At 53.5% G+C, this 13,526-nt stretch overlaps 6 protein-coding genes across 6 annotated transcripts; 3 read left to right on the top strand and 3 right to left on the bottom strand.

Annotated features, from left to right (window-relative positions):
• Positions 1-90: 90 nt before the first annotated feature.
• On the bottom strand, positions 91-1,870 carry BDP55DRAFT_203169 (uncharacterized protein). Its single transcript, XM_060565949.1, has 2 exons — positions 1,714-1,870; positions 91-831 (listed from the first exon to the last, which is right to left on the bottom strand). Exons 1-2 carry the CDS (start codon positions 1,763-1,765, stop codon positions 377-379), a joined length of 507 nt encoding a protein of 168 aa, XP_060435439.1. The 5' UTR covers positions 1,766-1,870; the 3' UTR covers positions 91-376.
• A 5,135-nt stretch (positions 1,871-7,005) lies between these two features.
• BDP55DRAFT_689753 (cytochrome P450) lies at positions 7,006-8,826 on the top strand (the record flags this gene model as incomplete). The annotated part of the gene is made up of 5 exons (XM_060576775.1): positions 7,006-7,168; positions 7,226-7,376; positions 7,432-8,396; positions 8,449-8,732; positions 8,788-8,826. 5 exons carry the CDS (start codon positions 7,006-7,008, stop codon positions 8,824-8,826), a joined length of 1,602 nt encoding a protein of 533 aa, XP_060435438.1.
• Positions 8,827-9,468: 642 nt separating this feature from the next.
• On the top strand, positions 9,469-10,306 carry BDP55DRAFT_203087 (uncharacterized protein). Its single transcript, XM_060565948.1, has one exon. The coding sequence runs from the start codon at positions 9,792-9,794 to the stop codon at positions 10,239-10,241; it is 450 nt and encodes a 149-aa protein (XP_060435437.1). The 5' UTR covers positions 9,469-9,791; the 3' UTR covers positions 10,242-10,306.
• On the top strand, positions 10,283-10,594 carry BDP55DRAFT_541266 (Rhodanese-like domain-containing protein; the record flags this gene model as incomplete). The annotated part of the gene is made up of 1 exon (XM_060568203.1): positions 10,283-10,594. A coding segment is annotated over one exon (312 nt), but the record flags the coding sequence as incomplete, so codon positions are not given.
• Positions 10,595-10,884: 290 nt separating this feature from the next.
• On the bottom strand, positions 10,885-11,894 carry BDP55DRAFT_540722 (Yip1 domain-containing protein; the record flags this gene model as incomplete). The annotated part of the gene is made up of 3 exons (XM_060568148.1): positions 10,885-11,318; positions 11,385-11,775; positions 11,844-11,894. 3 exons carry the CDS (start codon positions 11,892-11,894, stop codon positions 10,885-10,887), a joined length of 876 nt encoding a protein of 291 aa, XP_060435435.1.
• An 810-nt stretch (positions 11,895-12,704) lies between these two features.
• Positions 12,705-13,275, bottom strand: BDP55DRAFT_541095 (uncharacterized protein; the record flags this gene model as incomplete). The annotated part of the gene is made up of 3 exons (XM_060568183.1): positions 12,705-12,791; positions 12,873-12,983; positions 13,096-13,275. Coding segments are annotated over 3 exons (378 nt in total), but the record flags the coding sequence as incomplete, so codon positions are not given.
• Positions 13,276-13,526: the final 251 nt, after the last annotated feature.

Below are 13,526 nucleotides of genomic sequence, written 5' to 3'. Positions count from 1 at the left end.
TACTAATAGACAAGATACCCTTGGTTACATAAATGAAACCCTTTCATTCTGATCCTCGCTTTCGATCTTTAGTCCTCTTAATCTGAGCATACATAAATAGGAAACCGAATGTTTCAGCAATTTCTGATGTCGAAGACCTCAAACATCGTAAGGAACAATTTTATCCAGGAAGACTCCATCCGAATGGCCGCTATTTCAGCACGGCCGTCTAATGTGTAAGAACCCAACTCCCATAACTCCTGTAATTTCCATCATATAAACATGGCGGCGCCACCCCCTCGAAACATGACAGTTTCTTTGCCGCCGCCGCTTTCTGATTTGGTTTCATCGTAATCGAACCTTCCTAATGAGATGGTGCTGTTGCCAGAATGGCTCCTTACAGGTCGTGGCGAATAGACGAGGGCCAGAATGCGGCCTGCGAGTTCATGATTTGAGTATTCGCGTCCTCGGCGGCCCGTTGGCGGGAAATCAGAGACGAAGACTTTTTAGATGATGATGACGAGGAGGGTGATGATGATTTTGTTGCGCCGGAGTGCTTGTTCAGTTTGCTCTTGAGAAGGGAAGCGGAGCTGCCGAAGCTCGAGATTGAGGCGATATCGGTATCCTTTTGGTAGGGGGAGGCGGAGGAGGAGGAGCTCGAAGCTTTTGAGCCCTGTTGTATCGCGGAGAGAAGAGCGTAGCTGTGGCGGCTGTCGCCGGTGATGGAGCTGGAGAAGGTGGAGTGCATTCCGGACATTGCTGCTTTGGTTGTTTGGGTTTGTATTGGGTTGGGTGAGGTTGTTATGGTGAGGTGGTTTGATTCAGATAAAGCTTTGGATTGGACAAAGTGATCTTGATATCGGGGTTAAGTTTTGCTTGGTAGTTTGGATGGGTTGATTTGCTTCGATGATGAGGATGATCTAAAAGACAAACCTGAGGACGAGAACGAAGAGGCCCTACTTATACCAAGTCCATCTCTAGGGTTTGTAATTGAGACTTTGGAGTACAGTACTTTACATGACTTACCTTACTTACACCAACCTTGGAATTTGAGATGTGCAGTATGGATCTTGGGAACCAGGTACCACAGCCCCCGGCTGCGCGTCTCGACACACCCGTCATCGGTAGTCGTAGTCGTCGATGGGGGACCCATTGCAGTTCGGAGGTGTGGAGCCAGGGAAAGCCGCAGGAGAGGGAGTCACGCGTGGCCCGCCCGCCCGCAAGCCTGCCGGCCGGAGGTATTGTAGGGAAACGGTTCCAAAGTAGCGGGTAAGCCTACGACAGAACATCCGGGGCGGCATTCGCATACAGGGGTCACAGAGCAAATGCAATACAGGAACGAATAGACGTTGTCCGGTAAGATAGTCAGAACAAACCGGGTGAGTCATTACACCATGCAGGCCTACTGTGCCTCATGCAGCCTCAAACGCAAGCTTGCCAGCCTCATTAGAGTCACGGATGCGAATCTTGGAGGAGGCTTTTGTGATCCCATACCGAAGGGGTGCGTATGCTCCAGAATTCCGTGTAAGCTTTACCGGGCGAACGTACAGGATAGCTCCCTGGAGATCGATCATCTTGGGGGCTAATCAGGGGTGAAGGAAGGCCGGGGATAAGGTAAGCGCCCCGGTGTAAAGATGCGCCGGATGGTGCGTTTGCGTATGTGTACTCTGTAAATATGGAGTTTGATGGAAGTGTCATACGTCTTCTCGTGGAGGTCCAAGTGAGCTATCTTACCTCCGGTATGGACTTGCTGACGGGCATGTCTGCCTGACGAAGAGCCCCTCATCCAAGCCTGCTGTGCCTAGATTCGCGCAACAGCTTTCTCAGGCTCCAGCGGTACATACACGGCAACGAAAATGTATCAAGTGTATTTGTAACGATTGTGGTTGGTTCATCTTGAATGCCATGTGTGGTGTCATGGGAGTCAGAGTCGGCCGTATCTTACTCCGACTTGGATGTTGGAGCCTTGGAGGGGGCTGAGGGTGAATGCCTGATTTTACTGTACTACAGCCCTCCGGCAGTGTTTGGCCTCCTTTGGGGGTACGTTCAGCAGTGACAAGCTCGCGGTGAGAGGGTTATCTCCCGTCTTCTTCACCCAATCACCGTATGCTTTTTCACTGCAAAATTTTCTCTCCTGGCGCTGCGTAATCTCACTTACACGACCTTGGTTTTTTGGCGTACCTAGCAAGCTTGCATGCCCGCTCATATCCGGGCTGACTCACTCCGAGTCACCTATCCCCCACCCGCCTTGCATTCCCAGTTTTCGGCAACCTCGAATCAACGGGCCCCACTCTCTATTCCCGGGCGAACGAAAGCCCGCTTGGCAGATTGATCGGCGCCGGTACCGACTCGCCCAATTGGCAAGACGAGCCTGCTGTGTTCTTTTTCGTCGGCGTCGCGAAGAAGCTCGCCGACGAGCCGTGAGTCTCACCCGAATTTTTTGTATACTACGAACGGGACTCGTACTGGTCTAAAGGCAGAGATGATTCGGCTGTGTCTGTAATCGTAAGGGGAAAGATCAGATGGCAGTCCCGTCGACTACCTCAGTGAACGGGCGTTGATCGTCCAAAGAACCGGGCTCGCGACGTGAAAACTTTCGGCACTGGACCCAAGAACTTTGTTGTTCTCGGCTAAAAACAAGCTTAATCTTGATGGCGGGCTAATTCGTCTACGGTACTTGTTTCGTAGGCGACTACGCAATGTCGTTGTTTGGATTGTATTCTGCCATCAGCAGATCCCTGACGAAGGCCGCGTGGCTGGTTGGCTGCGGAGTAGGCTCTACATTCTTACACCCAATGTGACGCGCAATTCGTTGATAGACTTTGGTACTTTGGCTACGTCAACATAGCATCTAATTAAACTCTGTTTGCTACAGTTTGAAAACTCGTTCCTAGTATCTGTTTAGCTTATTACAACTGTTCCGTCTTATCGCGTGGTCCGACATGCACCTTTGTTCAGATATTACATCGTCAAGCCCGGCTCTGGAATGGGCACCTCCGTCAGCCGCTCCTCGTGAAACTTCACTCTTGAAACCTATCGAAGGATCAAGGTAACGCAGTGTCGCGGTATGGGGAGACGCTGACTGCTCTTCCCATCCACCCCAGACTCTCCTTCTCGTTCGTTGACGATGCAAGTAAGATTTGGAGCACGAGGCGTTGAAAACTCTACTTGATATGACGGGAACCACGTCTCAATGAATCTTCACTTCCCTGCAAGGTGAGGTTTGGTCTGTTTCTCATCAGCACACGCGGCAGACGCAGAGAGGGATTGATGGACCTGCATGGTGAAGAGATGGGAGTAGATTCACTTCAGACATCCCGTCTGCGACTGCAATTGATTATCATGAGCGACTCTAAAATGAGAGACTCTGAAATGAGCGGCCCTTAGATGTCGATCCAGCAAGCATAACCTTCATGTCATAAAGAAAACCAGACAAGCTGGAGTTGCGCTATATTCACTCCAAATCCAACCCTATGGAAATGTATATTGATGGTAGAATATACGAATGCTGCAAAGTTCAGCGGATAGCTGTTACACATATCCCCGCCGTACGGGCCTTGAATACAGCAGTCGAGACCTATGTGTGAGCTACCTCATTCAATCTGCAATATCATGACTTCGAATCGCGCTTCGACATCATGGATACATACGCCTGGAGATACATACTTCAAGGGAAGGGCCGATTGTACATTCTCTTCAGAAGGTGGGCTGGTCGTCCGCGGTAGGCACATTACAAACTACTTCTGGCCAGTCTCAACGCAATGACTTGAGCATTCTCTAGCCTTCCGAACCCGCGTTTCGAAGCTAGAGCATGATGGTATACTTCGAGGTCCATCCTATCGTGGCCAATAGAGCCCTAGGTGGATCACCGCCAAGTGAGAGTCAGTGAAAGATACAAAGTGAACTGGAGAATAGTCCGCTTAATGGACCAGACTCTCAGCTTCGTAGCTCATGGAGAGTGGGTGTTATGCTTGAGTCCTCTCATTTAATATGGTGTAGTTAAGCGATAATGCTGAAAGTTCGATCGGAGCAATATGTTAAAACTTGGGAATAGTCTCCATCTAAATACGCCCTCCTAAGGGCCTAAAATTCGTTGTTGGTTTGAGGAAGCCTAGAGAACTAGTGCCACACTGTCGAGATGTCCAGGTTAGTTGAGACAGACGAGAATAATGACTGGGACAAGTACGGAGCAATATCACTCGAGGAACAAATAATGAGCAACGGACCAAGTATACTAAAAGCAAACAACGATGATGGAACTGACTGCTTTTAGTGAGAAAGTCGAGTCCCGCCATGATAGAAATGTGGTCTGTGTCAGTCAGACGACAGGCGCTCCACAAACCTTAATCAGAGCCTCACTTTTGGTAAGGTACGGAGCAAGAGAGGAAAAAAAAAAAGAGCGTCATGACGTTCTGCAAAGCGGTCTAGAAGCTAGAGCGACGCTTGAGACGCCGCAGCAAAGGCGGTGGCCGGGCGCTGCGACGGGCTGATCAGGCATTACCCCGCCATGTCTTAATCGGAGCCTGGATTTGACTTCTTATCAGCGGGACGGGAATGATGGATGGAGGGGCACTCTCGTATTCGTGTTATCACGTGACTAAAAGACGGTCGAGAGACGGAGGCCGAAAAGAGATCAGACGGTTTGATTGGCCGGGCCGTCCAGATCGCACAGGTCAGGGGTAGCTGCCGTCCCTGATGGATTGGCCAATTGATGAGCTCCCGCTACTGTCAGACGGTGGAGGGTCGCATTTGCACAACTCGTTGCTTTATGCTCCAAAATGAGAAATTGTCTGGTCATGATGGTTGAGCGGAAGAGAATTTCCTCTTGGGACGATTTGTGCATTCTCGTCTGCGTGTTTTATGAAACGTCGCTGGACCCCCGGCCGGGAAGGTTGCCCACCGAGAGTGCATTGGTATGTACCGTACGCACTTTCACAGTATCGAGTCGAGTGTGGTCAAGTCACCGACAGACGCCACAATTCCGTGGAGGGCACAAGTAGACGCTTGTAGCCGGTACTTTGCTTGGCGCCATCCATCTTGGCTGCGTTGCTGGCGTTGGTTTGCTCGGGTGGGTTAGGGAACACATGGTGACACTGACAGTTGAGTTGACCATGGGACTCGAGCTAATTGGACATGATGGCTTTCTCGACTTGGCCGAATAGCGCTCAGTGTACGGATACATCGGTCAGTTTACCAAGACTCAGCATAGGGGACCAGAAGAGAAAATAGACAAAGAAGAAAGGAAAAGAAGAGACTAACTGCCATGCCGTCAAACAAACCCGCGGCTCCTTTGTCTAATCCGAGAATGAGTGCTGTTTGTATGAATACGAATACGTGGACAGGAGCAATAGAAAGATTGGCCCATGACAGCTTCAATTTCGCATCGCTGCGTGATGTGCTGGATTCAGGGTCATGAACCAACCCCACGTCCGGATCTTGCGCCATTCGGTCTTTTCGCGCTCCATTGACGGCGGCCGAGACAGGCAATGGGCATCCAATAAGGGTAGGCGAAAGGTCATTCGAATGCCCAGATGTCCATAGACATTGACAAAGCGGCGTGTCACAGCCCACAGGCCCGAGATGTGGTGCTGGGCCGATTATTATGTGCGTGTGAAAGCTCGGAGACGAACTGCCCTTGCCTGCTTGGTGGATGGGCAATGCAAGCAATGCGGCCCTCTTTCCCCCTAAACGAAACGAAGCAACGACTAGGTAGGTACCTTTGGTTGCTTGGTAAAAGCAGGTGAATGAGTTGGACCCAACAAATTTTTGACACTAGCTCATCTGGTTGCACTATCAGCTATGCGCCAGCAGATTATATCCCGGCTAGTTAAGCAAGACAGAGCCAGAAGGAACAAAATTGTCATTTCGTTTGATGTTGGATGATAGGCGGGCGGACATTCCACTTACCGGCCATCCGAGCACATGGCGATAGTCTCATGTATTGAATTGAGACTGTGACGACCGCCCCGCCCCTCCTTTTCACTTTGCGCTGCGAGCTATATCGAAAAGTAAAGCAAGCATACGGAAAAGGCTGCTCATCGAAATCTGACTGGAATCAAAAGTCAATGACCTTCTCTGGGGTAAAGTGAGTTTTAGCTACCCAAGTCAAGCGAGCAGGAGCTGAAAGGTACGGAGTACCTGAGCAGAGGAAAGCATACAGACGGACGGATAGGCGGGGCGAGAAAAGACCTCCAGCTCACATCACCGTCTGATGGTTCCTGAAGTCTGAAGACGGGAGTGCTTGGGCGATTCGGGCCTTGCGCCGCAATTGCGCGTGCTTCCAAAATTCTAATCGGGGCCCCTTATTGCGCAGGCCACAGGGTGAGGTGGTATTGATCAGAACCTGGAAAGAAAATTCAGAATCTCAGCAGCCCACATCGGCCTTAACGGAGTCAAACCCACAAATCTATGGTGTTTTGATCGCCTTTCTCTGTGTTCCCGGTCGCAATTGGCGTGCGGAAACTGCTGTGCCTGCTCGTCTGTCCAAACACAGAGGTGGATTTGTTTACAAGTAAGTAGAAAGACCTTGGGACCCCCGTTCGCGCCTACGTGTGGTGGCAGGGAAGGCAGGGAAGGTACAGGTACATCCCAGTGACCCGTCTCGCAGAGACTGGGACCTGCCTCGCTCACTTTCACCTGGCCTACCACAACGAACAACCTCATCCGGGTATCCACCTCTTCCCATGCCCCCCCGTACCCGTCCCCGTCCATGCCCATGGTAATCGAACTCCCTTCTTAAATCTTTTGAACATGTCCTTCCCTCCCACATCTCACCCGCAGTGCTCCTAATCAACCTCTACCGGGAGTGTTGCTCAAGTCACTGACCTCGCGCGGCATTCTCACTGCTTGCTGCCTTCCCTCCCTCGAGGATCTCAACAAGCGCAAAACTTATTTGGTTGTTGTGTGTTGCGCCTAAGCCGTCGACCGACCCTTTCGCGCCCTGGTGTCTTTTTTTTTTTTCCCTCCCCCCGGCCGGCCTCCCCTCCGGACACACGCACCCCGATTTCGATATTCGAACCGACCACGATGGATTCCAACGCGACGACCTTCACTTCGGTGTTGGCCAATGCCAAGCTCGGCAATGTCAACATCCCCCCTCAAGTCGACTATGTGATCGAGAAAGTGGCCAATGCTAGCATCGTGACGATCCTGTTCACGCTGCTGGCCCTCGCTGTCGCATATGACCAGAGTAAGTGATGCGCCCAGAAGTGGCCTGAGAGATGGAACAAGATCTGACAAGACATAGTCAGCTACATCACTTCCAAGGGCTCCATTGCTGGCCCTACCTTCAAGATGCCCTTCATCGGCCCCTTCTTGGAGTCTGTGAACCCCAAGTTCTCTGAATACAAGGCCAAGTGGGCCAGCGGCCCTCTCAGCTGTGTTTCCGTCTTCCACAAGTAAGTTGCGCACAACAGGCATACCTGTAGGTGGTTTGACATCTAACGATTATAGGTTCGTCGTCATTGCCTCAACCCGCGACATGGCCCGTAAGGTCTTCAACTCGCCTGGCTACGTCAAGCCTTGTGTTGTTGATGTCGCCCACAAGCTCCTCGGCCCCACCAACTGGGTGTTCCTCGACGGCAAGCCGCACGTCGACTTCCGCAAGGGTCTCAACGGCCTTTTCACCCGCCAGGCCTTGGCCTCTTACCTCCCTGGCCAGGAGGCCGTGTACAAGCAGTACTTCCAGGAGTTCCTCCAGATCACCAAGGAAGCCGGCGGCGAGGCCCGGCCTTTCATGCCTGCTTTCCGCGACGTCATGACCGCCGTTTCCTGCCGCACCTTTGTCGGCTACTACATCTCCGATGAGGCCGTTCGCAAGATTTCGACCGACTACTTCCTCATCACCGAGGCTCTCGAGCTCGTCAACTTCCCCCTTATCCTGCCCTTCACCAAGCCCTGGTACGGAAAGAAGGCCTCCGACATGGTTATCGCCGAATTCGCAAAGTGCTCTGCCAAGAGCAAGGTTCGCATGGCCGCCGGAGGTGAGTTGACCTGCATCATGGACGCCTGGGTCAAGTCTATCCTCGAGTCCAAGAACTGGCGCGAGGCCGAGGCCGCTGGCAAGACTGAGGGTCTCGAGAAGCCCCACCCCCTTCTCCGCGAGTTCTCCGACTATGAGATTGCCCAGACCGTCTTCACCTTCCTCTTCGCCTCCCAGGATGCCACCAGCAGTGCCGCCACTTGGCTCTTCCAGACTATGGCCCAGCGCCCCGACATCCTCGATCGTGTCCGCGAAGAGAACATCAAGGTTCGCAACGGCGACCGCCATGCTGAGTTGAACATGGACCAGCTCGAGTCCTTGACTTACACCCGTGCCGTCGTCCGCGAGTTGCTCCGCTACCGCCCTCCTGTCCTCATGGTTCCCTACGTTGTCAAGAAGCCCTTCCCCATTACTCCCGAGTACACTGTTCCCAAGGGTAAGCATATTATCGCCGTTTAGTTGTTTGAGTGAATGCTGATTAGAAACAGGCGCCATGGTCATTCCTACCGTTTACCCTGCGCTCCGTGATCCCGAGGTGTACGACCGCCCCGACGAGTTCGACCCCGAGCGTTACTACACCGGCGATGCGGAGGAGAAGGGCGCCAAGAACTTCCTCGTTTTCGGAACCGGCCCTCACTACTGTATCGGCCAAACCTACGCTCAGCTCAACCTGGCCTTGATGATCGGAAAAGCCTCTGTCATGTTGGACTGGGTGCACCACCCTACACCCAAGTCCGAGGAGATCAAGGTGTTCGCCACCATCTTCCCTATGGTATGTTGGAGGTTATCCTGCAGAAACGTGAGAAATAGAACACTAACAAGCATAGGATGACTGCCCTCTTACCTTCAACGAGCGCACGGCATAGATCTCTTATACCTCTTTCCCTAGGCTACGGGCTGGCAGTGATTTCGCCCAATGAATGAGCTGGGCCCGGCTGATGCTGCAAGATCTCCGCTAGCGCGCCCTTGTCAATGTCAGACGCCACTTTAATCGCCCGTCGGAACGGGAGGCTCGTAAAACTCGAGTCAAGATTGGTCAACGCCAGACCCTTAGACTACAAACTTGTAATAGACGTTTATGTGTACATAATTTCGAGGAGAACGGTCCTAAAAAGAGCGGGCGATGCCGCGGACTTAGGGTCGCCCAGGGATCATGATTCCCAGACGAGGATGGATATTGGCTAAACGGCCCATCTGAATGATACTGGGTGACGATAGACTCAGTTTAGAGCCAATGGTAAAAATAAAAAAAACTTGAAGTAACAAAATGGCCCGGTGATTCATGGAGCAAGATAAACATTGGTAGAGGTGAAGAAGCTGTGTCGTACCTAAAGATCCCACGCGACTGATTGCTGGGTTGACACCAAAAGTGGCTGTGACTTAAGTAACCTCGTCCTCATCTTGCTAGAGTTGCAGAGTAGTGAAGATGTTCTTGAGAGAGTTACATCTTGAGTTCGGCGAAGTAGATGTATGCCAAGGAACCAGCCAAAGCCAACCAAAGTGCGTCAATCATGGATTGTGCCAAACAGGTCGTCGAACAGAGTTGAAGCCCGCCCGGGCGCTCAACGTCAGTGGAGACCGGCAGAGCTCCAAGGTGGAGGGGAGGGGACCAGCGGGCACTGTCATCAACGCAGGTCCCCGGGGCCCCGGTCTTTTGGCCGACAGATACCCGCTGGAGCTTCCTTAAAGATCTCCCGTTTAGCTCCAGCTCCGATCTCCCACTTCTTTTAGCAACTTCCGTCACCTCCCTTTGACTGCCGAAGACTCTGGTGAATACGAGCTGTATTCAAATTCCCCTCTACACCCCCAAGAGACAGGAAAGAAGGAAGAAATGGCACCCACAAGAGCTTGCGCCAACGCCCTTCGCGCGAGCAGCAGCAGCCGCCTCGGTTCCGTCGTCGCCCCGATAGCGGCCACGAGACGGTGCTTCGCTGCTGCTGCTGCTGTTGCTGCCAACTCGACGTTCTCGGCCCGCGTTATGGGACAGACAACGACGGCACGCCTCGGTTGGAGTGCTACTCCTGCTGCGGCGACGAGGACGACGGCGGCGGCTGCGCGCTTCTTCTCCTCGGAGAAGGAGAGGGTCGAGGACGACTACCACCAGATTTCCGCCAACGGGAGCAAGATCTGGGACTTTAGCCAGATGGCGGAGCTGGCCAAGGATCCGGGCAACGTCGTCATTGTCGGTATGTCTTTGCTATCACCACCACCACCACCACTACTACTACTACTACTACACATCCCGCCCTGTGGCCTTGCCACTCTTCGGGCTGATCCTTAAATGGTTTTCTTTCGCTAACCGAAAATCCCTTGTGCCCCAAAGACGCCCGCGAACCAGGCGAACTCGTAGACACAGGCCGCATCCCCACCGCAATCAACATCCCCGTCGCCACGGCGCCCGAGAGCTTCCTCATCGCCGAAGAGGACTTCGAGGACCGGTACGGGTACCCGCGCCCGAGCAAGGATACGGAGCTGGTTTTCTATTGCAAGGCCGGCGTGCGGAGCCGGGCGCTGGCGACGCTGGCGCGGGATGCTGGGTGGACCAAGGTCGGGGAGTATCCCGGTAGCTGGCTAGACTGGGCGAAGAAGGGAGGGGAGGTTGAGAGGGGTGGGAAGGGGCCTGGGCAGGAGTAGAGACCCGTTCAGATCTGTCATGCGGTGGTGGGATGTATGAATAAGTCTTTGAGGCGAGTAATATACGGCACGACATGGTACGACATGGCAAAGATAGACGGCGAGTTTGATCATGATATTCGTTGTACAGATATGGTACATGAAACCCTACGCTCCAGCGGATGATACACAGCAGTTCACCTGTTCCAAAGTAGACAAACTTCAAGTTGATGAAGCTCCTTTTCGCACGCTCTTCTATAACAGCTTCTGAAAGGTTCTAGTGGTGACTTTGCGGAACTCCCGAGGGTAAATCAAAAGGTGGGAGGCGCTCCCTCGGCAGGGGGGTTAGCGGGCGCGGCGGGCGGCGCCGCGGGGTCCTTGCTCGCGACGGGGCTGCCATGGGCGAAGAAGAGGATCTTAATAGCCAGCGAGAGGCCGAGATGGAGGGCGACGACGACGACAAGCAGGATCTTGCTCGTCTGGTGGTCGGTGGCGCTGAGGACGGGGTAGAGGTTGCGGAGAAGGAAGGCGACGGAGAGGCCGCAGCCGACGGCGACGAAGACCCAGTTGAGGATGTTGATGGGGGACCAGCTGATGAGGGCGACGGGGATCCAGATAAGATTGGCGTAGCCGTAGAGGGCCCACTGCTCGAGGAGGTTGGCGGACTCGGAGCCGAAGTAGCGCAGGGCGAGGTAGAGGGCGACGGGGACGAAGAGGGTGTAGCCGTAGATCAGACCGGCGGCGCCTGTGAGGAGAAGTGTGTCAGTGATCATCGTAGAAGATTGTTGGCTGAATTATCAAGAGCCCATACCACTCAGGAGCTTAAAGTCATACGCAAACGGGCCAGACCCTGTGCTCGCAAGGTACTGGCTGATGGTACCACCAAGGAAAAGGATCAGGACGACGGTCGTGGCGATCCAGAAGGGGCCGTAAAGGTCGGGGTTACCCTCCAAGACGTCGAGGAAGTTGGCGCGCGGGTAGAGCGCAGCCCAGCAGCGAGAGAGAACGGCGGAGGTGTCGACGTCAAAGTACTGTGCGTAAAAGTTGATGCTCCAGAGGAAGCGCTTCGAGGATCCGGACGACGCTGTCGCCGGCGGCGGGAGACCTGACGCAGGCGCCTTGCGAGCCCCCGGCGTCGTGTCCTGGAAGTTGGAGCTGTGAAATTCGAGATCGTCCTGGAGGTCGGTGTGGCCGAGGTCGCCCTGCGAGAGGAAGTATGGTTAGCTTTGAGGGACGGTTGCAAGGAAGAACTAGGGGAGGGAGCTCTCACCTCGTCGTCGACGTCCACGACGGCGTCGTATCCGGACCCAGACCGTGACATGATTGGTTATTGAAGCCGAGAAGGATTCGCCTTTGATCTCCGACACAAGTATCTGCCTTGATGGTTCGTCACAATGGAGCTCTGGCTTGCTGGGTCGTCGGCGTTGGGGATCGTGAAGTCGGGCAAGTTGGGACGGCCGATACGTGTGTACGTACGAATACCTAGAGCTTTGGACAAGGTGTCGTAATCCCACATATGCAGTTTGGCCCTGCAGCTCCCTGGGAAGCAAAAGTCTCCACTCAGGTACACACCCATGTCTGAGCCCGTACCAGTGTTGCACTAATACGGATAATTCACGTCCCAGTTTTATGCAAGCACAGAATTTCGCTAGAAGCAATGGACACTATCTGATTAGATCACAATCATCAAGTTCACATGCATGACGTGCATCACCAAATTGAACGGCATATGGGTCTGAGGCTCTGTATTTCGCTACTGTGTTGATTTTCCACTGTAGTCAATGGAGCATTGTGAGGCAGGTCAGTCGCCATCCCGCATCCATCATAGTACGTCTCTCATGCTCATTAGCATCTCCATGCTGCACTCAGGACGCCTAGGCGCGCTCTCTCGCCAAACGATTTTTCTCTCAGCCTCCAAACATCATTTTGTTGATGTACGACAGGCATAACGGGGTAGTCCGGGTTGTGTTTCCTTTTGACATTTGAGGTAGGAGGGCGACCAATTCAGTTTTTATTCGACGAACTGCTTGCCGATGGAAAGTAATGCTACCACAAAGCCCAGGAAAATTCGTATCCCTGCCATCCTCTCCAGAATGCCAGAACCCGTGACGCCGCAACCGTAATGAATCGTCTATTTGAGCTTCTTCTTGGGGCGGAGCTGGTTGGTGTGACCACACTTGCGCTTACGGCAGTTGGTCGCACGGGGGGGAAGACGGGCCTAAATCATTCCATGTTAGGTTTTAATTGGGTCGCGCGGCCGACTTCAGTTGGCGGGGATTGAGGGTAAGAGGCCACTTACGTAGCACTTGCGGCAGATCATCTTGTCGCAGTTGAACTTGGAGGCAAGAGCCTTCAGGGAGGGCTCAATGATACCACCGCGGAGGCGGAGGACCAAGTGGAGGGTGGACTCCTGTTTGGTGTGTCAGCTTCCATGTCTGTTCGGCCATCGTAGCTTCAATATCCCCGACGTCCCAAATGCTGTTCTCCCCCTCTTTTCAAGTGTCCGGCGCAATTAGACTAACCTTCTGGATGTTGTAGTCGGAGAGGGTGCGGCCGTCCTCGAGCTGCTTGCCAGCGAAGATCAAGCGCTGCTGGTCGGGGGGGATGCCCTCCTTGTCCTGGATCTTGGACTTGACATTGTCGATCGTGTCGGAGGACTCGACCTCAAGGGTAATGGTCTTACCCGTCAGGGTCTTCACGAAACTGTAACATCCATCGTCAGTACATCGGCGTCTTCGGGCTTCGTCGTCGCATGGAAAAGAGATTTTGCTGCGCTCGGGATCGGGCGGGAGGGGTGTTCGGGGTTGGCTCACATCTGCACTACACGCAAAATATCGTTAGCATCGCCCAAAATCAACCATCAGAGCAACGGCGCGCAGCAAGACGCCGTCTCGCCGTGCAGGGGACTCTCATCACTTACTCTTGCCGACGTTCGTGAACTGGCTGTTGTTAC

Source organism: Colletotrichum godetiae (assembly GCF_030913485.1).
Source record: "Colletotrichum godetiae strain CBS 193.32 chromosome Unknown BDP55scaffold_3, whole genome shotgun sequence".
Taxonomy (NCBI): Eukaryota; Fungi; Ascomycota; class Sordariomycetes; order Glomerellales; family Glomerellaceae; genus Colletotrichum; species Colletotrichum godetiae.
Note: the sequence above shows the minus strand (reverse complement) of the source record. Positions and strands in the feature narration are given on the sequence as shown.